The following is a 26,791-nucleotide window of genomic DNA, read 5'->3' on the forward strand; positions in this document are numbered from 1 at the left end:
AGGGTGAGTGTCCACGATGAAGCATAAATCACTGGGAAGCAGTTTCAAAGTCCTCAGACAACTTAACTCATCCTTAGCTCTAGTTTGGCCAGGTGGGAGTGGCCAAGAAAAAGCACATTGAAGACAGAAATTGGGGGATCGTCTGGTGCATGGTCCTGAGCATCAGAAAATAAGGAAAAACCAGCTCTGCTGAGAATCCTCTGGCATTAGATCCAAACATACACAGGCCTGGGTCACAAAACTAGAAAATAATTCTAATGTCCATCATATTACTTCAATACCAGAGGAGCCTAAGAGTGCCACTGCTGCGTTCCAGTAGAGGAGAAATTAATTAATCTTTGTTGCCTTGTTTGGGTTCGGTCTGTAGGACCTCAGTCCATGGGTGAGTCTTACATCCTCAGATAAATCAGACCAGCTGTTAGAACAAGTGGCAATAAGATAGGGTGGATGCCACAAGGAATGCAACCAGTGACAGGAGTGGCTAACAAGATTGTCTGGTTCTGGGTGGTCAAGGTCATACGAGCAGGGCCCTGCTCTTGCAGGTGTGTCGGGAGGACTTAGGTGAGTCCATTAGCCAAGGGAAGTCAGTAGCTGAACCAGTAGCTGAACCAGTAGCAAAAGCCAGCAAGATGTGTCTTTCCCCTGCTCTTTTTGTTTGGAACAATCATCCCTAGACCTCTCTATACCTTCTTAAATCAAGACACAGCCTAATGATGCTTCTCTAAATGCCTAACTTACTCATGGTCATCACATTCCCAATAAATGTGGCCCCAAATGATTTCTGTGTGATAATCCTGGTTTTATGAGTTGTAGCATGGCTTCACTATGGATTCTAACATGTACATGCAAGTGGAATCGGTGAGGGATTGGCAAATGTAGGCAACCTTTCGCTGCTTGATAGAAATAACTCACAAAGTGCAGTGACTCCAATGCAGTAAGTGGCTTTTTTGCAAGTGGGATTGCTTCATTCTGATTCTGCCACAGCTCGGCAGCAGGCTTCAAAGAGCCCCTCCAAAACCAGTAACAGGGCAGAGGCTTTTAATGTCCCTGACACTAAAATTTTTTCTTTGATTTGTTTGTAATGATAAATTATATTCAGAAAATAAAGGAAAGATGGCAGTAAAATTCTTCTAAAATAGTATCCAAGTAATAGATAACAAAGACATTTGATGATATTAACCTGTTGAACGAGAAAAGAGGCTCATTTGAAATAGTTCTAAATCAATAATCATATGCAGTGAACCTTTATATACATGATTTTCTAGTGACTGTGGAAACATCTTGCAAATAGTACAGAATTTAACATTGAGGGAAAAGTATTCACTAGAAAATTGCCTGCATTGGGCATTAATAACAGTAACAACAAAAATAGAAATTACAGGAGTCTCCTTAGTGGTCGGTGTGGATTTAAATCTCCCAGATAATATTTTCCAAGACAGATTTTTACAACTACCATTTCCAACTAGTTTAAGCTTTGGCACAAGTGAGGTCTTTAAGTAGTAGTTTAAATTTTTGATAATCATCAATGCCTCTAAGGTAGCTTTGGAGGTAAGCTCCAATCTTTCCTTTGAGCTGCTTTTACTATGAACAATAATATATGGGCCAAATGTTCCTGTGGCATAACTGTGGATCAAAATAAATGTATCTCATACCACATTAGAAGAAGGGAAGGTTTACCTTGTACAAATTATGGTTTGCAAATCATATACATATACGTGTATATAAGGAGCCATATGCGTATTTGGATTTTCCTGGTAGTATCTTTCAATGATAACTTTAGTTCTCACACAATCGAAGACAGTGTTCTTGTTAATTTTCAGATAAAATGAGAGAGGAGAATGAGAAGGAGTCTCTCTCAAAGTACAGATAATCACTAGAGAAATAATAGACTAAACTCTTCTGTGGGAATTAAGGGGAGACCCCCCAATAACAAAAGGACTCTTTTTCCATACAGCAGAGCCAATGTATCTGTGTCAAACAGATTTTTCGAACGTAGGTAATGAACTCTACACTCAAAGCAAAATTGCTTTGAAGAATACAAATATAAGAACCCTATTTTAAGGAGCAAGCAGTATCTGTGTTAAAATGAAAAGAAGAACTTTAGTTTATCTGAAGACTTTGATTCTTGCCTTCACCTCTTAGCCACGGTGGGATATGAGTAGCTTACATTATCTATCTATACCTCAGTTTCCTCGTTTAAAAAACAATTGAGATCTCAAGCACAACTTGCTGAAGCAAAATGTATAAAGTATCTACTTTATAAAGTATCAATGTGCCTGGCAAAGAGCAGATGCCCAGCTTCCGTGCTTCTCTCAAACAATTCTTACACCTGTGCCTGGCTAATTCCTCAACCTTCTTACTTGAATTTAAATTTCACTTCTTCAGGAAAGCCACCTCTGATTCCCCTGACTTGATTAGAATTCCCGATTACAGTCTCTTACAGCACCCTATCTCTTCCATAATTCTTATCGTTTTAATTAATTATGTAATTAACACTGTAAATTCCATGAGGGCATAGACCATGCCTTTCTTGTACTCCCAGTGTCTGGTGAGCACATGTTCTGATTACTGTATATTAGATGCCCAAAAAGTAATTGTCGAATGTGGTACTTATCAGTCCACAAAAAAAAATTAACATGAATAACTTAGCTCTTAATGCTTAAATAGGTGGCATCTCAACTAAGTAATACAAAACATATATGTATATGTATTATAAATATGTAAGTTTGTGAATTCAGATGAGAGGGTTCAGTGAAAGTTGAAGTAGTTTGAGAAGGCTTGATGTTTTATGTGCACATTAGTCTTAGAAAGAGGCCTGGGATTTAGATGGACAGAAAGGAAAGCCAGTGCATTCCAAAGATTGAGATCACAAATTTAAATAAGGATGTCATGCTCTTTCACAGCAACAAAGAGCCTAACAAGAATCAAGCAGACCAAACTTGACCAAGAGTCTTTGAAAAGAACCAGTCAGCACTCTAGTTCCCAAGTCTTCCTCCCTGTTGCTTGCTTTGCCATCTTTATTTCTCCAGAGATTAGCACTAAATGTATATTTTGTGAATGGATAGAAAAGGGAGATCAGAGTACATGGAGGCAAGTTTTCTCCATAGTTTCTGCTTCCTTTCTAACTTTGTTTGGTTTTTACTCTTTTCATTATTTCAGGAAAATCCTTTCTCTTTCTTTTGGAAATCGTAATCAGAGCACTTTTTAAGTCACAGTGAATTGGAAGAAAGTGTTCAAGGGATAAGTCAGTAAATGCAAGTTTTCAAACATATGAGTGTGACCTGGGCAGTTTGGGCTCACACATCTGTGGAGGAGATGACTCTAATGTACTAAGGACTTTTCCAGATATTTTTGCTAATAAATTTCTAGCGTTATGTTAAGTTGACTCTATTACCTTTATCCTTCAGAACTGAAGAAGTCTTCCCGGATTTTTCTTTTCTAATTTCTGCAAGAGGAATCATGGGGAGAAAAATGTTACAAGGAATCACAGAGAAAAAAAGCAAAACAAAACCCTGCAAGTTTCATGTCTTTCTTTTTGTTTTTGTTTCTGAGGCTTAATGACTCAGAGTGGCTCTGAGTTGGTATTCAGGACAGACATGTCTACTGGTATAAGTTGCCTGTAAAACATTGGCTAAATATACAAAAGATACAGAATAAGCCCACGAATTATTATCACAATTGAAAGACTGTGAGAGACACACTAAAGGTACAAATAAAATGCTATGGGCTTTGAGAAAAAAGATATAACAATGGTAGCTAACATTGTCTATTCCATTATATGTCATAGGGAATGTTTCTACCACTTGGCCATTCAACATTCATGACAACCTTGTAAGGTAGGTAGATCCTGTTACTATTTCTGCTTTTCACATAAATATTAAATAACTTTTCCAAGGACGCGTGGCTCAGACAGGAAGGCTGGGATTTGAACTAACATTTCTCTGAAGTCAACCACAGAGGCCCTGGCTCTCCTAGCTGAATGATGGGATCAGGAAAGGCTTTGGAAGGTGGTACTGAAGCAGATCTTGAAAATGGAAAAGGATTTAGATAGACATAGATGAAATGGAGAGAAAGACACATTTTAGAAGGACAGAAGCGAGAATGGGGAGGCTTGAGCTGGTCGTCTGTCAGTTTGGCTGTATGAGTCACCTGTAGCCAACAGAATGCAATGGAAGTTATGCTGCATGACTTCCTGGTCTAATCATGAAAGCCATGTAGTTTCCACCTGTTTCTCCAGTGACAACAGCTCTGAGGAACCTGACTGCCATGTAAGTACTCCAACTAATACCACCATGCTAGAAAAGCTACATACAGGCAGTCCAGTTAATAGCTCCAGCTGAGCCTTCCGCCAACAGCTGCTAGCCATCTACGTGAGTGAAGCATCTCGGACATCCAGGAGATGATTACTTTAGATGACTACAGCCTAAGCCTACATTTGACTACAATCACACGAGATACCCAAGTAAAAACTGCCTAGTGGCTCCCTCTTAAAACCTGACCCTCTAAATTATGAGCAAAGTAAAATTGGCTGTGTAAAGTGTACCACTATGATTTGGAGTGGTCTGTACACAGAAACAGCATTTGCAACCATCAGCTAATAAATAGCAAAATATTGCAGCGTGTGGTAAGTTCTCCAGTGGAGCTCTGTAGATAACAGAGAAATGATTAATAGCTCTATTTTATAATTGGGAAGGTTTCCACTGAGACGATGCTATTTGGGTTTAGGCTCCGAAGTTGAGCAGAATCTCACTAGTCAGGAAATGCCAATTTAACAGTATAACTGGATGTAGGATGTAAAACAGATTTAAAAAAATGCTAAGGATAGCTTCTGGAGTTTGTACGTTTCACATGTACAAGATAATCTGCCATCAATGGAGATAGGAAATGTAAGAAATAGAAGCCTTTGGAGAAAGATATCATCTTTGTTTTGAATGTATTATGTTTCATGTGTCAACAAGATACCCAAAAAGGAAATGTCTAGCAAGTAGTTGGAAATACAGGTAAAGGCAGATTATATGCAAGTGTTGCAGAAGCAAAGCCACCTGCAGTCTCACTGATAAATGGAAACTAACAAGACAATCAGTAACATGAATTCTGAATGCCCCAAACAAATCTTATTTACTTTGTTTACACATACTGACTTGACTTCATGAATAAACTAAGCATACAAAGACAAAATAAACCAGAATGTGAAAAATTATGTTCTCCATAATACATGCAAATTAAAAAAAGACTGATAGGTTATAATGTTTTACTTGTATATTTCAAATCCAATCTTATATAATTTGCCTATACTGAAATATCATTCACATATTGGTAGTAATAAACTTAACCTTTACATTTATGTTAGCTATTGCCAAATGTTTTAAAATCACCCAAACTGTGAACAAAATATCAAAGCAAGTCAAGTTTTAAATGATTCACTAGATAAAAATTAATTAATTTTCAGAGAAACATTTTCAATTTCAATAAGGCCAGGAGTTTTTAAAAATATTTATTTATTTATTCTAGAGAATGAGAGCACAAGCGGGAGAAGCAGAGGGAGAGAGAATCTCAAGCAGACTCCATGCCAAGCACAGAGCCAGATCTCATGACCCTGAGATCATAACCTGAGCCAAAACCAAGAGTCAGACGCTTAACTGACTGAGACACTCAGGCGCCTGAGGCCTGGATTTTTTTTTAAAGTTAAGGGCCTGAATGTATCTAATCAAGATTAACAAATAGAAAATAGCATTTGCTTTTTCTTCTAACATGGTCCTGTAGAAGATAAAATGTATCTATAACAACGGTGTTTTCTTCTAGAAAAAAAAATTTTTTTTGATGCCCATGGAACAGGCAAAACAAAAGACTGAAATAATGGATAATCTTATAACAGAGGAAATCAGCACTGGAGTTTTTCCCTAGCACAAACATAAATATTTTGAGCCCTAAGCAATGTGTTTAAAGGAAATATACAATCTTTGATCTGACTGCTATTTATTTTTCATTGCTCTGAATGATCAAGTTCAATGTCAGGACATTAGGATATTAAAAATGTTACTGTTAGAGTATCCTGGTTTGATGTCAATATCACATATAGCTAAATTTTAAAAAGAAACTGAAACTGGAAGGTTTAAAAAGCCCAACAGAATCATTAGGCAATTTAAGCCTCCTGGCTGTGAAAAGCACCAAACTCAAAATTGTTAACCTTTCTTACCCAGCTAGCTTTAATGAGGTGTTCAGAAATGTCATTTTAAAAACTGCCTTTCTTACCTCTTTTGTAGATACAAGATGTCTGCTGATTTGAGATATTTTTTCATGAGCATAATGAATAAGATCAATGTATCAAACTTTTTGGATTTTTCTTCTGATGGAAAGAATAGTTCTAAAGAACCATATGGAGAGCTCTATTTATAAGTTTAATAATACTTGATAATTTCCTGAATATGACTATTAATATACATCACACAGCATCAAAAATATTAAAATTGTTTCATAACATTTCTATTGCTTCTTAAAGTGACACTATATTGCTCCTAAAATGATTTAATTGTGAATAATTGCATGATTTTTTAAATATTTAATATGTGAATGCTCTACATGCATCTGTTATTGTTTTCTGTTCATTTGGACAAAATTTTTGACAATCAGAGATATTTTAGAAAAGTCATTTTATAGAATTTAATATCTTTTCCAAACTCTAAAATATAAATCTTATGAATCAATACAGAGAAAAGCATTCTCAAGTTTTCTAAATAGTTTAAAATGCTGTGCTTGTAATTCCCATGAAGGAAAATATAATATATTGATGTTTATTTAATAATAATTTTGAATGCTCCTTAAAAGATGTTGTCAGAGTTTAATTTTACTGGGACACTGTCCATTAACTTTGTAATTAAGTATGACTTGGTCGGAAGCTATCTTTAACTTTCTCTTTGTCCTAATGATACATTTAATCATTCCCTATTCTATGGACCAAAGCACTTGACGGACACAATTGTAACATTTAAAAATGTTTTCCTCTAAGTATCTGTTTAAAAATCCTAATTAAAAATGTTTCCAATTCAATTATATTTACATGTTGGTATCTTTTTTGTTTTAACCTTGGAACCTTCATTGCATTTCTTTCTTGGCCTTTACATTTTATGTAAAAAGAATATAATTTTGTAACCGATATTATCATCTACCTCTAATCGGACAGCTGATTAAAAAGCATAATATAAAATTTGCTTGAATGACATCTGGAAAACGCTGTCAGGACTTGGAGACTATGGTGAGGTATTCCTTAAGATACTGTAAATAAGGCAAATTAGACTATTCTTTGAAAGTTAAGCTACATAATCAATAGGGTGGTAAGAGTTGGTGAGCTCAGAAAGCACCAACTATATAATACTATCAATACACCCCTAAAGAGCTTCCTTGCATTACTCAAGCACTGTGGAGATCTAGGCAAGCTGGGCTGTGTTAGTATATTAAAACTGTGACATAGACCACAGCATAAGAATTCAAAACAAATAACAGATATAGAACTTGTTCAATACACATCTTGTAATCACAATGCGGGAGAAAGTCTTGTCCAATGGATTCAGTATTTTAGCCCTTTTGACAAGTTCTTCCCTATAATAGTATAGTTTTTCAAATAATCTTAGTTGAGGGACTCTCCTGAAATCATCTAAATACCCCTTCCCTTTAAATTCTGATTGAGCTTTGTAATTATGATGATTTTAGGCTGTGTAGCTTGGCTGCAGAGAGTGGACTCTGCACATGCCTTTATATTCTAGTCCTCGTTACACACTAATAATCAGAATACTGGTTGGAATTCTGGAGAGTACCTCAGTGGGGTGCATTTTAGTCATTTTAGTTCAACTCTGCCCAGCTCTTTTGGAAAGATCAGCAATATGCAATGATTTAAAAAAAAAGGAAAATAAGCACTTCTTTATATATTTGGGAGCCGAGATAAACTAGGACATTGTAGGCACAGAATTAGCTACTGAGCCCTAAATCTACTATAAATGATTTTGTTTTTATAGAAAACTTTATTAGCCATGAAATTTTTCTCACGTAATTATGTTCCAGCCAGGATTCCAAGATCCCATGTTTGTTTCAAGAAAAAATGTTATTACATGACTACAGCATGCTTGGTGGCAGGCAAAGCTAGGTCTTGGTCATTCCTGTATTCATATACAATGATAACGTGTTATTTTATATCCTTAGGCATTTTACATATGATCTTACTATGAAATGAATTTTTGTGTCCCTCCAAAATTCATATGTTGATGCCTAAAACCCAATGTGATGGTATTTGAAGGTGGGGCTCTGGAAAATGATTAGGTCATGAGGATGGAGCCCTCATGAATGGGATAGTAACCTTGTAAAAGAGATAAGAGATAGCTGAGTTCTGTCTCTATCTCTGTCTCTGTCTCTCTCTCTACTATATCAGGTATATAGAAAGAGAGCATCTGTCTGCAAACCAGGAAGAGGTCTCTTACCAGGAACCAAATTGGCTGGGACTTTGATCTTGGACTCCCCATCCTCCAGAACTGTGATAAATAAATTTCTGTTTAAGTCACCCTGTCTGTGCTACTTTTGTTACAGGAACCTCGAGCTAAGACAAATCTCTTTAATTTCTCATTCATTCCAGAGAGTTAGGTATTATCTACATTTTATGGATTGACAGCAGAAGCTAAGAGGCAATAACTTGCCCGAGGTCACAGCTACTAAACAGTAGTGGGAAACTTGAACCCAGACGATCAAACTACAAAGGTAGAGTTAAACTACTACACTATGCACTAAGAGAATAGCATATTATAAACTAGATAGCATGTCAGATGCCCCCTCAGAATAAACAGTGAACATGTTTGCATCACCACATCACATCAATTGTTCTCCATAACTACCAGTCTGCCATAGCCTTCCCAATACTTCTGAAGCAAGACCATGTCATCTGACACATACTAAGAATTCAATAACTAATTGTTGAATAAATTAATAAATTTGTCAATTTTGTGCTGACCACATTTTATTAGGAAAATTGTCCTTCAATATTTACATAAAAGCCTAATAATCATTATAATCACCTTTTGTGGTTAGTTATTGCCTGACTTTGCAATCCTAACCTAGCTAAGTTATCAAAGTAAAATGAAATTGCTGATATTTGACAGCTTTCGTGGTCAAAAAAACCATATATTTCAACCTAATATTTACCTAGCTTTTTTTTTTCCTGGAAGTTTAAATCTAGCATTTTACTTTTTGTTATCTAGGAAATTTTGGATAGTGAATTTCCAAAATTGGATAATCTCACACACCTATATGCATATACTTATTTCAATGTTTGTAATAATTGCTAATCATCTATTCATTTTAAATGTAATATATTCTATTTTAACTACAATTATCCATAGTCTATATTGTCTTTTGAACTTCTTTTCAGAATTAGAACTCTTGTATAAACACATTTATGTGAGATCTTGGGAATTAGTCTCATTATAGTTTAAGCATTCAAACATAAAACTTATTTTATGAGAGAATACAGAGAAATTTTGAAGAAATATAATTGAATATAAGAAAAATGTTAACTTAAAAATTATTAATATAATAAAAAGTAAATAGGGATTTTTATGAATCTTCCCATTATTTATGGTATAGAATCTTAAAACATAATACTTTGAAATTTACCTAGTGGACTAATTCTTTCAGATTTATATACTTATTTAAAATCAATGAACTTCAATTATTTTTAGAGCAGATTAAGGTTTGTAGCAAAATAGGGCGGAAAGTACACAGGGTTCCCACATACTCCCACCCCTAACACACACAGCCTCCCTTATCATCAACATCTCTCACTAGTGTGATACGTTTGTTACAATTGATAAACCAATATTGATACATCATTACCAACCAAAGTCCACAGTTTACATTAAGATTCACTGTTCATTTTAGTCTTTCTATTGATTTTGACAAATTAAATGACATCATCTCCTATTAGTATGATACAGAGTAGTTTCACTGACCTAAAAATTCCCTGTGCTCCACTGATTCATCCCTCCCTCCTCTGAAACCCCTGCAACCACTGAACCATACCAACTCCATAGTTTCACCTTTTCTAGAATATCATGTAATTGGGGTTATATAATAAGAACACTTTGAAAATTGGCTTTTTTCACTTAGAAATAGAATTTAAGTTCCCTCTATGTCTTTCTGTGACTTGATAGCCCATGCATTTTTAGTACTGTAAAAAGTAGCATTGTATGGATGTAACAGAGTTTACTTATCTATTCACCTATAGAAGAGTGTATTTGGTTTCAAATTTTAGCAACTATGAATAAAGCAGGTTTGTGCAGGTTTTGTGTGGACAAAAGTTTTTAAGTCATTTGGATATATAGTATTGCTGGATTGTATCGTAAGAGTACATTTAGTTTTATAAGAAACCACCAAACTGTCTTCCCAAGTGGCTGTACTATTTTGTATTCCCTGCAACAATGAATGAGAATTCCTGTTGCTCCACATACTACCCAACATTTGATGTTATTAGTGTTTTGGATTTTAGCCCTTCTAATAGGTTTGTAGTGGCATTTCATTGTTTTAATTTGCAATTTCCTAATGATGTATGAAGTTGAATATTTTTCATATGCTTTTTTTGTCATCTGTGTATCTTCTTTGGTAAAGTATCTGTTCAGATCTTGTGCCAATTTTTAAAAGGATTTGTTCATCTTCCTATTATTGAGTTTTAAGAGTTCTTCATGTTTTTTGGATATTATCCAAAGGACTATTAGTCCTTTATCAGATATGTATTTTGTAAACATTTTCTCTCATTCCGTGTCTTGTCTTCAAATTTTCATGATGGTATCTTCTGAAGAACGGAAGTGTTTAATTTTGATGAAGTCCAACGTATGAATTTTTCATTCATGGATTGTGCCTTTGGTGTTGTACCTAAAAAGCCATTGCCAAAAGCCAAGGCCACCTAGATTTTCTTATGTTATCCTCTAGGAGTTTTACCATTTTATGTTTAGATCTATGATCCACTTTGAGTTTATTTTTTGAGAAGGGTGTAGAATCTGTGTCTTTCTCCTTCTTCTTCTTCTTCTTCTTCTTCTTCTTCTTCTTCTTCTTCTTCTTCTTCTTCTTCTTCTTCTTCTTTGCTTGTGGGTGTCCAGTTGTTCCAGTACTGTTTGTTGAGAAGATTATACTTTCTCTATTGAACTGTTTTTGCTTTTTGTCAAAGATTAGCTGAATATATTTTTGTGGGTCTATTGCTGGGTTATTCTGTTCCACTGGTCTATTAGTCTATTATTTCAACAACATCATGCTGATTGTTCTAGCTTTATATACAGTTGAAGTAGTAGTGTCAGTCCTCCAACTTTGTTCTTCTATTGTCTTAGCTATTTTGTGTTTTTTCATTTTCCACATAAACTATATAATAAGTTTGTTGATAGCCACAATATCAATTTATCAATATCACTGTGATTTTTATTTATGATTGTGTTGAATCTATAGATGAAGAACTGATATCTTAACAATCTTGAGTCTGCCCACTCAGAACATGGAATAATTCTCAATTATTTGGTTCTTTTATCTTTTTATTTGAGTTTTGTAGTTCTCCTCATATAAATCTTACAAATATCTTGTTATTATTACATCTAAATATTTCTTTTGTCATTCCTAATGCAAATGGTATTGCACTTTTAATTTTGTTCATTTCAATTTTTTATTGCTGCCATATAAAAGAGCAATTTACTTTTGTGCATTAGCCTTGCATCCAGAAGCTTTGCTATAATTACTAATTCCAGGAGGTTTTTCTTGATTCTTTGGGATTTTCTACACAGACACATATCATATGTGAACAAAAACAGTTTTATTTTATCCTTCTTAGTTGGTAAATTTTTATTTCCCTTTCTTGTCTTATTGCATTAACTAGTACTTCTAGTACAATGTTGAATAGATCTAGTGAGAGGGGATATCCTTGCCATTTTTCTTATCTTGGGAAAGCGTCTAACTATTTGTCATCAAGTTTGATGTTAGCTGTAGGTTTTCTGTAGATACTCTTTATTGAGTTAAGGAAGTTCTGCTCTATTCCTAGTTTGCTGAGAGTTTTAATCATGAATGGATGTTAGATTTTGTCAAATGATTTTCTGTACCTATTGATAGGATCGTGTGTTTCTTCTTTAGCTTGTTGATGTGATGGATTATATTAATTGATTTTTCAAATGTTAAACCAGCTTTGCATACTAGAATAAATCCCACTTGTTCACAGTGTAATTTTTTTAATTCATTGTTTGATTTGATTTGATTATATTTTAGATTTCCTAGATATTTTTTAGAAAGTTCTCATCTAACAGTACTTTAAACTTTGTAACATATATGTACAAGTAAAAGAAAATTGAAGTCCTAGACTCTCAAAAGGGATTTAGATGAGGTAAAACAAAAGCAAATGCCATTAAAAAAAACTGTAAACTCTCCTTTCTACAGTGCTTATTAGTGTGACAAAGTGATCCCCTGCAAAACAAGGACTGTCATTTAGGTTCCTTCACTTGGGAAAAATATTTTAAAAGGAGGATTCATTTTTGTATTTTAAGAAGATAAACTCAATTTATTCTGCAAACATTTATTCAGTGTCTCTATTGTGCTGGGAGCTGGAAAAGCACAAATGGTTGTACTGAGTTCAGTTAATGCCAGAACACATCTACATGGATGACAGAGACACACACACAGGGATCCAGGCCCATAGCATATGGATTGACAAATTCTACGTGATGGAATGAGAAAAGATTTCACAGAAGCACTGGCATTTGTAGTGGATTCTGAAACTGGATAAGAGGTTTGTCATCAAAGAAGAATTGGAAAGACATCTCCAACATAAGGAACAACATAAACAAACCGTGGAGTGTGAAAAGTCATGTGGCTGGATTGCTGGATGTACAAAGTAGGGAAGAAGCAATGAGCAAAAGCTTGAAAGTCAAAATGAGAATTGGTGGTGAAGGGACCTATAGTATTCTACTAAAGAACTTAAATTTATATCCTTACAGTGATAGTCTCTGAAGATGCTAAATACAAATATTCTTTCTGGTATTATGTCAATATAATTAATAACGCTTTGTTCATAAAAGAATATTATACATACTAAACTGACTAGCAATACATAGAAAGTCATTGTCATCTTGTTTGTTAATAGTCCCAAACTGAAGCCTCCCACAGTTGTGTTATCCACGATCTCCTGTCTCCAGAGACAGCATCTTCTGTTTCATCTTTGATAGTTTCTTTTTTGCATGGGTGTTGAGGGCATAATTTCTACATCCTGTGTGCCATCATTACTGATACTTATGGTTAAATCATATTTAGAGAATCTTCATGTCATTTAATTAAATATCCAATAGCATGCTTTGCTTCAGAGATACACTTTTTGGTTCTTAAGTGTGATTTAACTGTATATTTTGAAATGTAAACAGAGTAGATACTTCAAATAATACAATTTCATTTAGTAGATTTAAATAACATTTTTAAATATTTTCATTTTAGAATCTGAATCTGACTTTCCTATATACACTTTTGTACAGATTGTACTTGCAATCAGAAAAATAAGTCTATCTTTAGAATTTGGGGCAAAGTGGAAATGCCTCAGACATAGGAGACAATTTTTACAAATGAGAATTAGACAATATTATGACTGGAAGCTCCTCTAGAGATTGCTTAGTGAAATCATCTTGGCTTATAAAAGAGGCTAGATAAGGCAGGTAAATAGCCTAATGTCACAGAATAAATTATGGGGAAGGAAGACTAAGATTTATGTGTTGTTTTGAGATAGCTCTATACTTGACTGTTCAAACAGGTTAATATTTTTAATTATCATTGGCTTTCATCAGTTTTTCTTTTCAAGAACCAACACTATAAGTGCTAACTCCAAGTAAAAAACTGTTCACCATGATTTTTATTGCCAAGAGTTTTAAGGACAATACAGATATTTTGTATTGCTTATCTGACTAGTAGTTTATTCTAGAATGATGTGAAATAAAACCCAGACTTTGCAAGTTATAATAATGAAAAAATTTTTTAACTTGATTTTGCCATTTTAGAATTCCAGAGAAGATCTGAATTAAATTTTTCTTTTTTTTTAAGAATCCTTTTCAATCAGTTTATATTACATCATCATTCGATGACAAATTGGGGCAGTAGTAGTCAACAAGACACAGGTAAATTTTATGTAGACTATTGATAAAATTTTCATGTTCATTCCTGAAATTATTTGACCTAAAATGTATAATTTCATTTACAGCAAGAAGAAAGTAACAATGCATGTGGGGCTAATGATTTCATATGGTTTCTTGCAATTTGATTTTTAGAGAATAGAGCTAACCTCCATTAATGTGTTATAGGATGTAGCATAACAATTGGGTTTTATACATTTTTATTCAAGGTAGGTATGCCAATTGTTTTCCCTAAACAGGTCTTTAATAGAAAATTGATTTATAAATGAAAGAAAAAAGTCAATAAAAAGAAAAAAAAAAACCTCAGGAAACAACCTTTGTAACATAGCAGCTTATGATATACTTTCTATTAAAGATTTCCAAGGGAAAAAGGATCCAATCCATATGTGGCTTCAGGATAATAGCAGGAGCGGTACAAAATATCAAAAGAAAAAAAAGGCATAATTAGCAGCTTGATGTTCTTGAGCTCATAAGGAAGCATGGTCTTGGTGTGTTGTATGGTAAACACTGCGATGCATCTCCTCAATCCTTTATATAATCTAGCCTAGAATGAACAAAATTTTAATCTTCAAGTATTTATGTTAAATAATTAAAAGTTGTTTTTACATGCCAAGTCCTGGTAATGGTAATTGAAATTGCATATGAGGAAAAATAGGATTTGTAAGAGAATTTCACTAGGAAGAGAATGGAAACAGACTCTTTCAGATCTAAGGATGTGTGTGTGTGTGTGTGTGTGTGTGTGTGTGTGTGTGTGTGTTTTGGGGGGAGGGGTTTAAGTGGAACCCAACATGGGTCTTGAACTCAATGCCGGGCTTGAACTCATGACCCTGAGATCCAGGCCTGAGCTGAGATCAAGAGTCAGGGGCTTAACGAACTGAGCCACCCAGGTGCCCCCATATTTAAGGATGTCTTAAAGAACTATCAACATAAGATTAAGATGTAGATAATTTAAAGAATCCATACTTCCATTATTTTAAAATTATGAAATTATATTAAGTATTGGCAAAAGAAATCTGAAGTTCATTGCCATTAAATTCAGATATCATAAGCCAACTTTCTTCATATTTACAATTAGATTTGACTGGGCTTTAAGAAATGGTTCATAATTGCATTCTATTATTTTTACATGAAGATTGTTGGAAGTTAAATCAAGACAACATTTGAGGATTATAAGTGAAGCAAGAGCACATATTTGATGTGAAAAGTGAGTTACTTTTAAGAACTTAAAAGACTGATAACATTCCCATTAAGAAACTACTTTGATAAATCATGGAAGGAGTAGAATGCAGACAGCGTAGGAGTGACACATTGTTCCTGGTATGGTGTCTTTTCAGGTAATTCAACCTATCTACCTACCAGTTTCTCTGACCTATAGTTGATAAGGTTACTTGGTGTTAAGGGTGGTGACCTCCCCCCCAACCAAAAAAAGAGTAGTGATCCCAATATGAAGTACAAGGGTATGTTCCTGGGGGCAATCTTACAGTTTTAGTTTGCTTCTCCATAAAATGGTCAGAATCTCTAAGAAAAGGAAGGAATTACAAATAGTCACAGAGACCAGATAGGCAGAGGAATGATTCATTTTCAGGATAATTAAAAGACAGAATATTTTCATGGAAACAAAAATTTAAAATTACATCCCTGTGTGACCTGTACTTGCCTCTAGTATATCCTACATAAAATAAGAGTGAACAAGTCACACATTAGTTTATTAGAAAAAAATGGATCATTAATGAAAAAGAACTTTAACTTTTGAGAGAAAGCTAGAACATGAATGGGTCTCGTAGCATCACCTCGAAATCTTGTCAACAGCATTGGCACGCTTTGCTCTTTTATTGGGCTGAAATTCTCTTTAGCATTGAATGGCATTCTTATCAATAAATGTGAACCAAATATTGCAATGACAGAACATGGCCCCCTGTGGGAGATCCATGCAATAATACAAATTCGTTCTGAATGGGTGTTGTTCTGCTGTGTAAGTAGGATTTAGATCTATCTCATTATTAAAAGGATGAGAGGAGTGGGGAGGAACATAGTGAGAAGGAAATCAGAAAAGAATTTCATATACATAAGATAAAATAATCACGAGAACATTCTAAAGGTATTAAATAAAAGTAAGAAGTGAGATGTGCTATGTGAGCAAGTGAGACAGTGGAGAATTGCTAAAGGTTCTTTTGAAAATACATAAAATACATAAATAAGCAGAGTACACGCATTGTCATGTGTTGTAAAGCCCCGGATGTAAACCATCTTCTCTCTGAAGCCCACTTCATGTTCCTCACACCCATTCTCCAGCGCCTATTCTGTTGTGGGCGCTCAATAAATATTAAACAATCAAAGCACAAACTGTTGTCAAAAAGTTTGGAATTCACAGGAATCAATAGTATTGTTATCATTTAACATTTATTGAGGGTCAACAGCATGACTTAGTGCACATGTGCAAATAGGTTATTTTGTAATCACATATCAAGTAAATAGTTAAATACAATTCATATTAACTAAACTTCCAGTTTTACTCCATTGATCTGAAATGCAAAATTGCTTCTTTTTAAAATAATGTTGACACACCATGAAATATAAACATTAATTATTTAAATAAATAAGTTTCTCTCAGGGAAACCATTATTCTTAGATATTATTAACATTCACTCGAAAGTAGGAGATAAATCTACAATAAGTACACATCACATATTCTAAATAGACCAGTGCATGTACAGAGAATAAAAGAATCTGAAAAGGTGAAGGAGGACAGGGACAAATACACAAAGCTGTGATAGCATTTGGGTTTCCCTGCTGTTATGACAACTAAAAACACTAATACAATTACGTAGGGTACCGTTGTTTACAAAATAGAATCAAAGGCAAAGAAAGAAACTCTTCAGGTGAACACAAATGAACACAAATTCGCGTGCTTCTGAATTTAGAAACATTTCTTAATTTAAGGCAAGATAGAATTTTTTATTACAGGAAGTGAACTGTAGTTGATACATTTATGATCCACATGCTCCAGCTTTATCCTGAATCAAATGATTACTAATTGTGCTCAGATTTATTCTTGTGGCTGATAGGCACTTAAATTCTATTTAATCTTTTTTCATGAATATTTTTCTGTCATGTTTCTACTTAACGATTTTGAAGTGATTTTTAATAGTTAAGAAGATGGAAAACTATACTTAATATTTCTGAGGTGAAACTTTCAGTTTAATTTTAGGATACTGAAGTATAAGTACTCAAGTTGATGGTATGTTTTTCCTTAGCACTTGAATCTCAAAAATTTTAGAAAAGAAAGTCCTTCTAGACTAGGCTTCCCCTAAAGAAAAATAGCCTTTATATCTTGATGTTAGGAACACACTGCTTAAAAACTTTGTTAAATAGAACATTTTTACATTTGGAAGGACTAAGAGATCATCAAATTCTGCTCCACAGTTGTAAAAATAAGAAAAACAGGGATAGGTCTAATGTTTCTATTTTTACATTCATATATTGGCTGAATTGGGCAATTGTTTAATTTTCTCTTCCATTTTAAGTATTTAAAAAAAATTCACAAGCATTGCAATTACTAAAATTTAATATTTGAATGCTTATCCATATGAGGAATATTCACCACATGCAGTTTTGTCTGTGTAAGAACACCATCTACAAAGATCATAATAATATGGTGTCATTAACGAATAGTGTATATTTAATTATTATTTTTTCTCTACTAGTTCCACTGCAGAACTGAAGAATTTAATCACTTATGTCATGGTTTCTGAAATATGGCAACCTTTACTATTGGAAATCATATTTTGATTAACTAAAATACCCTCTTAATTGAAGAGTATTTAGAGGCACAGTTCATTGAAATCTGGATCACTTTATAGTCTTTTCTTCAACAACCCCCCTGTTTTCATTCAAACCACAGATATTCATTGAACACATGCTGTATGCCAGCACTGTTACAGGCTTCTAGAACAGACTGTTAAAGAAGACCTTAAATGAACTCATGCATAGGTGTGAATGAAAGAAAAGGAAAGATGATTTGCAAGTGATCTAGTGTATTACTATTTACTTTTTCACTGTTGGATTTAAGTCACTTTGAAGGAAGAAAATTAAAAACAGGGAGATGTGGGGACTCCAATCTACAATTCAGGTCTTTTAAAGTTAATTGTCTTGACTGGTGTCCTTCCCTGCCCAAGTAAGTAATAAGCCCCTGGATGCTTCTTTAGGGTGACTCTTTTGCTCAGCGGGCTAGTTACAAACAAGTATTACTAAATGTTTTCTTCTGAAAGAAATCAAGATTGAAAAAGAGAAAGGTAAATGGGATATAGGAGGCAGGTCGATTTTGAAAGTGAATAACAAGGAGGAAATGTACACTATAAGAAATTAAATGTCAACAAATGAATAAATTAAGCTTAATGAAACATGATGCGCTCTTTCTAGATGTAATATACAAATATCTATAGATGGATCCCCCTACGGTAGCACACAACACCTAGCAAGTGTCATAATGTTTTATCTTTGGCTTTCCTTAGCTCTCACTGTAAGGATAGCAACACTTACTGTGTTAAACATTTTTATCTCTTGGTGATTCTCGCTACTTGCTTTCAAAACAAGGATGGTGTGTGTGTGTGTGTGTGTGTGCACTTTAAAGTGGAGGAATTCTTTATAAAATGTTTCTTAATATTCAAAATTCTAGTCCAGCCAATTTAAGATCTTCACAAAAAGAATAACTGAAAAATACTACTAACCATGAGTTAGAGATAAAATAGAGTTACACTTTTGGACTTTTGCAGAAGTTAGATTAACTAAATTTCTACCTCTTACCTGTTATGAGGTCTAGTTTACTAAATTACATTACCATAAAATTCATTCCATCTTTCACTACATGAATTTCCCATAATGTAAAGTTCAGCTTAATCAACGTTTCCTAAATACAATTATAATTCAGACTAACTCCAGAGGTCGATATACACAATTTTATATAGATCACCAAGTATATTTTAAATCTAGTGAGAATTTTGAAAATCATATTTTCCCCCAGTACAAGTTCATGAGGCAAACTTAAATGAATAAAAATGACTCTTTAAGAACTATTTCATTGTACCTCAATGCATTATAAACAGTTTTAGATTATTTATACTTCTCAAGATAACTGAACTGCATAAGGAAGAGAAGTACACAATAGATTTAGAGCCTCATTTTATGAATAAATTTTAGAATACTCTGATGAAATCTGTAAAATGTCATTGACTTATTTTCACATTTTCTGATTTTTTAAATCAAAATATATTTTTCATATCAATTATTAGTCATACATACATCATCTCAAAAATATGCAATTTATCCAAATACTCTATTTCTTATGATATGTATAGTTGAAAAATATGAGGCCATTGTTTTATAATATTTAAAACCGAAATGATTTACTAAGTCAATATAAAAAGAGCCATTGAGAGAGCCTCATTTTTTATATAAGCTAAGAGCCTAAGCTTTTATGAAAAAAGGTATTTTTAATAAAAAAAAGAATTATAAAATTATCTGAAAAGTAAGTTCACATCTCTAAGAGCCATTTCTAGTCTCCTACGTACCTGAGGAAACATTATAGAATTAATGAAAGTGACACCAACATGCAGGTAAGAAGAAATAAACAATCTGTGTTTAAATTACTTATCGCTTAGGTACTATTACTAGTGTGGGCATTTTACATTCTAGCCAATCTTCTCTTAGTATGCTGTGGGTATAAAAGCAAATCTACAAATGCCAAAGATGAGCAATCAACACCTTTATATAGAAAGGAAAAAACTGTGAAGCTTAGTGAGACCAAAGTGGTTTGATAGTTTATCTCACCTGTAGTAAAGCTGATTTGATAAGGAAATATGCCTAAGTAAGGACTATGCAATTATCTAGGAATTTATCATTCTTCATATTCTTTCCCATGTTTTCTCATTTGATCTCCACATCTTGTTGAATAGGCAGGTCAGATATAATTAACACCCTTTTATTTATTTATTTATTTTTTTCAGAAGAAATTTAGGCTCGGGGCCTTGCCTAAGTGAACAAGTTAAAGTTGGGATGTAGAGCTTCTATTCCTCTACTTTACATTTCAGAGACAGAAATACCCACATCAAAAAGGAGTTGATAGAAACATTCCACTGAATTGTAAAATTTCACAGAGCCCCCAGAAGCCAAAATTAATTTGAAAACTTTTTCAGTGTAATTGCAATCTGATTTTATTTGGAAAAGCCCATGAAATAAATTTTTAACCAATCATTTAACTTAATTGAATCCTTAACCTTAATTTACTTATCTGAAATATTCGAGAAGTTAAAGGATTTTCTTGATATATTTATATCAAAAATAAATTTTTGCTATTAGGAATTTAATTACTCCCAAATTTAAAAAGAAAAATTATTTTGACTTCATTCCTGACAAAATTATTACAGTTCTGATTTTATTACAATAAATAATAAATATTATAATAGATGAAAAGCCAAAGACTGGGGGAACCGTAATTAAAGTTATTAGCACTCTGAGCTCTAACAGAAGGCCCAACATCACTTTAAATGCTTTAACTCTACTGTACTCTTGCATTTTTCTCAAGCATACTCTAGAGTGATATACTTATTATATAACTACATAAATAAAAATAAAGTGCATTACTTGTAACATTCTGATTTTTAACATTGAGATTTCAGACCTCTTGGGAGAATTGCTGAAGTCATAGTATAAACGCAAATAATTTACTTTTGGTGTTTTTTCTTTAAGTTTTACATATTATTTTTTAAGCATGAGAAGTTATTTTTGCATAAATAGAATTATGTCATCTTTATTCTTTAAACTATGATCAATCAGGTGGTGTTAAAATCACAAATCAAACAGAAAAATGTCTACCAGTTACCCCGATCATTTCCTTATTCCCAATAATCTCCAGCATTTTCCCTGATATAATTAAGAAGTCTGTGGCGTTTTCCTGCTCTGAACTTATATTCAAAGTTTAGTTATACAAAAGGACAAAAACCCAATTGCTGCCTCACATTCTCCCTGGCACAGAAAAACATGAAAGGACAGTGATAGAGAGCAATAGATTTAACAGTTATTGTCTTCCTCCTGTCTGAATCCAGTGCTTTCCTCCTCATGCTGTTGTCTTTCTAAAGAAGATAATGTCAACCTCCTTCATTTTTTTTTACCTTGCTCCACTGTCTTGGTTGTTTTCTCTTCCTTCTTTCCAGGTACAGCTGCAAAGCAGAGATAAGGTTTAAATAAAAGTTCCAGATGGAAATGCTGCTTCTGCTCAAAAAAGCATTTTGTAACTCATTCATTGCCAGCTCTTTCCTCTAAACAAGCTATTTTAAAGCTTTTCAACATTTCCCATTTCTCTATAAACCAACTGAAACCTATTTTAAATCTAATGTTAAAGAATTAGAGAAAAAAAGAAATAATTCCTTTCCTTCTTCTGACTAGTTTTTCCATTCTTTTCTACCTCCTTCTTTTATATTCTGCATTGATAAATAAGCTCTACAAATAATTCTACTTGACAGGACTATGATTAATCGACTTACACTTCAGGTTATTGCTGGAGTCATTCAGTGTATTGAAAATGTCAACTAAGATGTTCCTTTAAATTCAAGATTAACTTAGTTTAACCAACTAAAAGAACAGTGTCATGCTTGAGATTCATTTAAATATTAGTCATCCCAAATCATAAGTAACCGAAAGAGAAATCAGATTATTATTTAGGTGCTGTTTAACCTGAACTATGCTATCTCTAAGAGTTATTGCTCTCAGTAGAGTACTCACTGTTTACCTATTTATACATCAAAACAGTAGAAATTATTCATACAAAATCAGTATTCTCCACGGAAATAACTGACTCAAGCAAGGATCTTCAGAGGACACTAGCAGCCATTTGATGAAAGATGAATGAGGGACTGAATACTACCATTACAACCAAGTATCACCCCACAGAGTTGCAAGGGGAAAAATGTAACTTTGAAACAAAGCAATGTGATTGTCACCAACTTAACCAATGATGAAACTTAGAACAATTCATTCAGAATGGGTTATCCAGACAGTATGGCTTCTTAATGATATGTACTGTGATATATAAAAATAATATTGCCCTCTGAAGTATTCTTGCCAGAGCATTGAACTATCCAACTGGAATCCAGTTAAGCCAAAGATTTAACTTTCAGTTTAATCAAATACAGGATGTAAAAAATATATTGAATAATATTCTGAAGAAATCATCAAAGCAATCAAAATGTCTACAGTGTAACCGGCCATGATCTCTTAAAAACAAAAACAAAAACCAATGTCATGAACTAGAGAAGGGAGGGAAAGGTTGCATAACTTTTTCAGAAAACTTGCTAAATATACTCATTAATTATAATAGTTCAGCAGTAGATCCTTTTGATTGTTTCAAGTAGATAATAATTTCATTTGTGAATAATGAGTTTTATTTCTTACTTTTCTATTTTTGTACATATTATTTCTTTCTCTCACCTTATTACACTGGCTAAAAAAATCTAGTACAATGTGTAACAGAAGTGGTAATAACAGATGTCTTGTTCTAATTTTCAGATGGAAATTTTTTCATTTTCTCTGAGAATGATATTTGCAAATGGTTTTTATATATCTTTTCAGATTAAGGAAGCTTCTTTCTACTCTAGTGATTATATTAAATGGATCTACTAACAGAATGGATGTATGTATGTACATGAATGAATGAATGTAATTCATTTCCCTTTATTCTATTATTCTGGTTAATTACTTTTTTTTCCCAAATAAAACCAACTTTATTATGTTTTATCTTTCATGCACATTATCAGACTTGATCTCCTAATATTTTGTTAGGGTCTATGTCTCTATGTTCACAAAAGAAGTTTGCTTGTATGTTTTCTTTCTTTTTTAGTTCTTGTTGGATTTTGGCATCAAGGTTATTCTAGCTCCATAAAATGACTGAATATTTCCTCTTTTTCTATTCCTGGAAGGTTCAGGGTAAGATTCGTGATAATTTTTCCTTATATGTTTGAAAGAATTCACCAGTGAAGCTACTTGGCTAGAATTTTCTTTGGGGAAGAATTATAGTTATGGATTCAAAATATGAATTTCATTTCAATTTTCAGATTTATTGGAAAATATTCCTATTTTTAAATTTCTGTAGGATCTGTAATGATGCCTCCTTTTAATTTTCTGACATTGATGTTTCATGCCTTCTCTCTTTTTTCTTTTTTCTTTTTTTTTTTAAAGATTTTATTTATTTATTCGACAGAGATAGAGACAGCCAGAGAGAGAGGGAACACAGTCAGGGGAAGTGGGAGAGGAAGAAGCAGGCTCATAGTGGAGGAGCCTGATGTGGGGCTAGATCCCACAACGCCGGGATCACGCCCTGAGCCGAAGGCGGACGCTTAACCGCTGTGCCACCCAGGCGCCCCGTCTTTTTTCTTAATAAGTTTTCATAAGAGTCTATATATTTTTTTAGGTTTTATGGCCAATCTAATTTTGACTTTTTTGCTTTCCCTATTGTACAACTTAATTTACTACTTCATTAACTTTTATTATTACATTTTAAAATTTCTCTTCCTTCTACTTTCTTTGGGTTTAATTTTCCATATGAAAAAAAATTGGCTTTCTAGATATTCAATTTTCAGCCTTTCTTATTTTCTAATGAATATTTTTAAAGAGTATAAATTTTACCCTACCACTGTTTAGCTGCACCCCAAGTTTCAATAATGTTTTCATCATACATTAAATCAACATATTTCCAAATTTTACTGTCATTTTTTCTTTGATACATGAGATATTTAGACATGTATTGCTTACATTTTTACACTACCTAGTATTGTTTTAACATAGCAAGTGATTGATATATTTTTGCTTAGTGATTAAATGTATTAGTTGACAAATAATATGTCTTAATAAGAAATGTTCTGAATTGAGAGGGAAAATGGGTAAGCTTTGTTGTTGGTGATTTTCCAGGAATAGGATGGATTTTAGGTGTAGCCAATAAGATGTGAAGAAAGACAAAGGAGCAGGAAAGCCTTAGGTATGCCTAGAGGAAAGTGAACAAGTTTAGCTGAAGCAGAATGCTCCCACAGAGGAGATATGGAATAATTTAAAATAAAAGATGAGGCCAATTACAGAAAACCTTGAATTCCAAACTAGAGTCAGACTTCACTATGCATACTTTAAATAAAGGAGATAGTAAGATGTGTGGTACATTAATGGAAATGAAACACTGAAAATTTGTAATTATAATAGAGCCCATGAGTATATAGTCTTATTCATAATTATTTTATCCAGAAGAATCGTTATAAATATTGTATAGCAAATGTGTACTTTTCAGTTTGTTTTATTTTAATCCTCTGAAAAGTAAATGTCTCTTAGTAAACAATTTGAATGTGACTTACACATAAAGACCAAGTTTTCTTTTCAATGATGGGTTCCACATTCATATTAAATAGAGGAGGATAGTCCCCTAAAGCAGTTTTTTTATACTCAGAAAAGGTCACTGAAAATGCTGATTATCTGTACAGAAAAGAACACATTTTGCATGAAATGATGATCCTTTCATTTCTACTTCTGATGTAATATTCATCAAGCCTAATTCTATGGAGAGTAAACTTTAGAAATAAATAGCTCATGTAAGTAAGTGGATTTTCTAACTGCCTGGAATCAAAAGAAGACCTCAATCAATTTCTTTTTCTACACTACAGGGTACCTGAAATCTCCTTTGGTGCTGAGAGAAATTCTCTTTGCTCTACATTTGGAAGGATTTACTTTGGGGGGGGGGTAGAAGCAGATTTATATTGCACTCCTTCAGAGATCCCAACTAATATAAAGGAAACAAAGTAACTAGCACTCTTAGAAAGTAATGCCTGGATTAGAGATAGTCCTGAGGTAAACTGTGAGACTGAGAAATTGGTTTCTGTAGTTCCAAGCTTTTATTTCATTATTCTTCCCCTCAATTTTCTTTAGGGACTCAATTCTCCAAAACAATTTAATCTTTCCTTTCTTGACCCTCATCACTCATGAAGACCCTGATGTGTTCCCATTAGGAGTAGGGACTTGTACCTAGGCAGTGAGGCTTACTTGGAGATGGGGTATGTTAGAATCCTGGTAAAGAAGTGAGGAGTAAGAAAATATTTACAGTATGAATCGTCCCCCACATGATATTTATACATTACTCTGGGGTGTAGACCTACAGCCTTAGAATGATAAACTATCATTTCCAAGGAAATAAGAATGTAATGTTATCTGCCCAAGGGTTGTTCAGATTTTAAGGGTACAGCCTGGGGATGGCAATGACTGAAACAATGGAATAAATCATTAACTGTGGAAGAAAAAGTCTTACATCTTGGATATAAAGATCCTTCGAATACATTATGGTGGAGAAACAGGAAAGAGAGACTTCTCATCAATTCTTAGATGATACTAACTAATCAATGTATTCATAAGACCATCCCTTCCTGCTACCATCTTTCCTGAATTTTACATTATATGGTGAATTTGGAATAATGAGCAATATGATATTTATTGTAGCATTCAAAATGGGGAATGTCTGAAAATGAAGTTGAAAGGAATATAGGGATCAGATCTTGGGGGACTCATGTCATTTTAACAAGGTTGGATTTTATTTATTTTATGACAAACTTGGAAAAAGCGAGTTTTAAATTGTATGGCTTATTCAGTTTTATGACCTTGATAACTTACTATGATTGTGGGGAAACTCTGGTAAGATCAATATTAATGAAATAAAAATCAAGAACCTAAGGACAACACTGAGTTCATTACAGTGGTTTAAGCATAATGTAATGAAGGCTTAAATTAAGATGGAATTCACAGTTATGAATAGGAGGAAATATATTCAAGAAATATTTAGGGGGTAAAATCAGCAGAACTTGGAGACACCTTGAATGATCAGGAGAAGGAAAGAAAGATAAAAAATCAAAGATCACCCCCAGTTTTCTAGTGAGATAAAGGTAGATTAGATTCACCAATAATAATGAAAAACATGTTGGGAAGGGGGACTGAGGTGTTTGGGTTAAGACAGGTTGTATTTGAAGATGTTTATTGGACATTTGAGCATACAAACTTGAAACTTCAGGGAAATGCCTTTTCACAGAGAAGTCCTGAAGTCGCAACATACAATTGGGAATCTTCAGGATATAGGTCAGAGTTTCAACCTTGAAAGTTGATATATCTCACAAAGAGACAGTATAAAATGAAAAGTTCAGAGCATTAATAATGGAATCTGGGAACACCAATAATTTAAGAGTCAGCAACAAAACAAAACAAAACAAAAGTTAGGAATAAAAGGTCAGGTGATATGGGGAGAACCAGGACACCATGTTGTCATGATAGGTCAACAAAAGAGAAGCTTAGGTAAGAGACAAAGTGGTAAATACGATTGAGAAACCTAGTAATGTGAGTACTGAATGGCTCCTTTGGTTTAGCACTGATAACATCATCAGCATTATCCAGAGCATCAGTGGCACAGTAGAGACAGAAGCCTCACCATCGGGGGGAGATGAGAAGCAGTACTAGCTTTCCAGTATCCAGAAAACCGGAAAAAATGTGGAGAAGAGAAAATGGTAGAGAGAAAAATAGTAATCAAGAAAAAGGAGTTTTGAAGT

At 33.6% G+C, this 26,791-nt stretch overlaps 1 protein-coding gene across 12 annotated transcripts in view; it reads right to left on the minus strand.

Moving 5' to 3' along the window:
* TRDN (triadin) overlaps positions 1-26,791 on the minus strand; it is a 355,819-nt gene that overhangs the window by 86,874 nt on the left and 242,154 nt on the right. For all 12 annotated transcript variants that reach the window (XM_087865452.1, XM_087865446.1, XM_087865444.1 and 9 more), the window contains 2 exons: positions 21,344-21,391; positions 3,395-3,445 (listed from right to left, as the gene is read on the minus strand). In XM_087865452.1, the coding sequence (XP_087721578.1) occupies positions 3,395-3,445; positions 21,344-21,391 (99 nt within the window). The remainder of the gene's footprint in view (positions 1-3,394; positions 3,446-21,343; positions 21,392-26,791) is intronic.

Source organism: Ursus americanus, chromosome 11 (assembly GCF_024610735.1).
Source record: "Ursus americanus isolate L20-20 chromosome 11, mUrsAme1.1.p, whole genome shotgun sequence".
NCBI lineage: Eukaryota > Metazoa > Chordata > Mammalia > Carnivora > Ursidae > Ursus > Ursus americanus.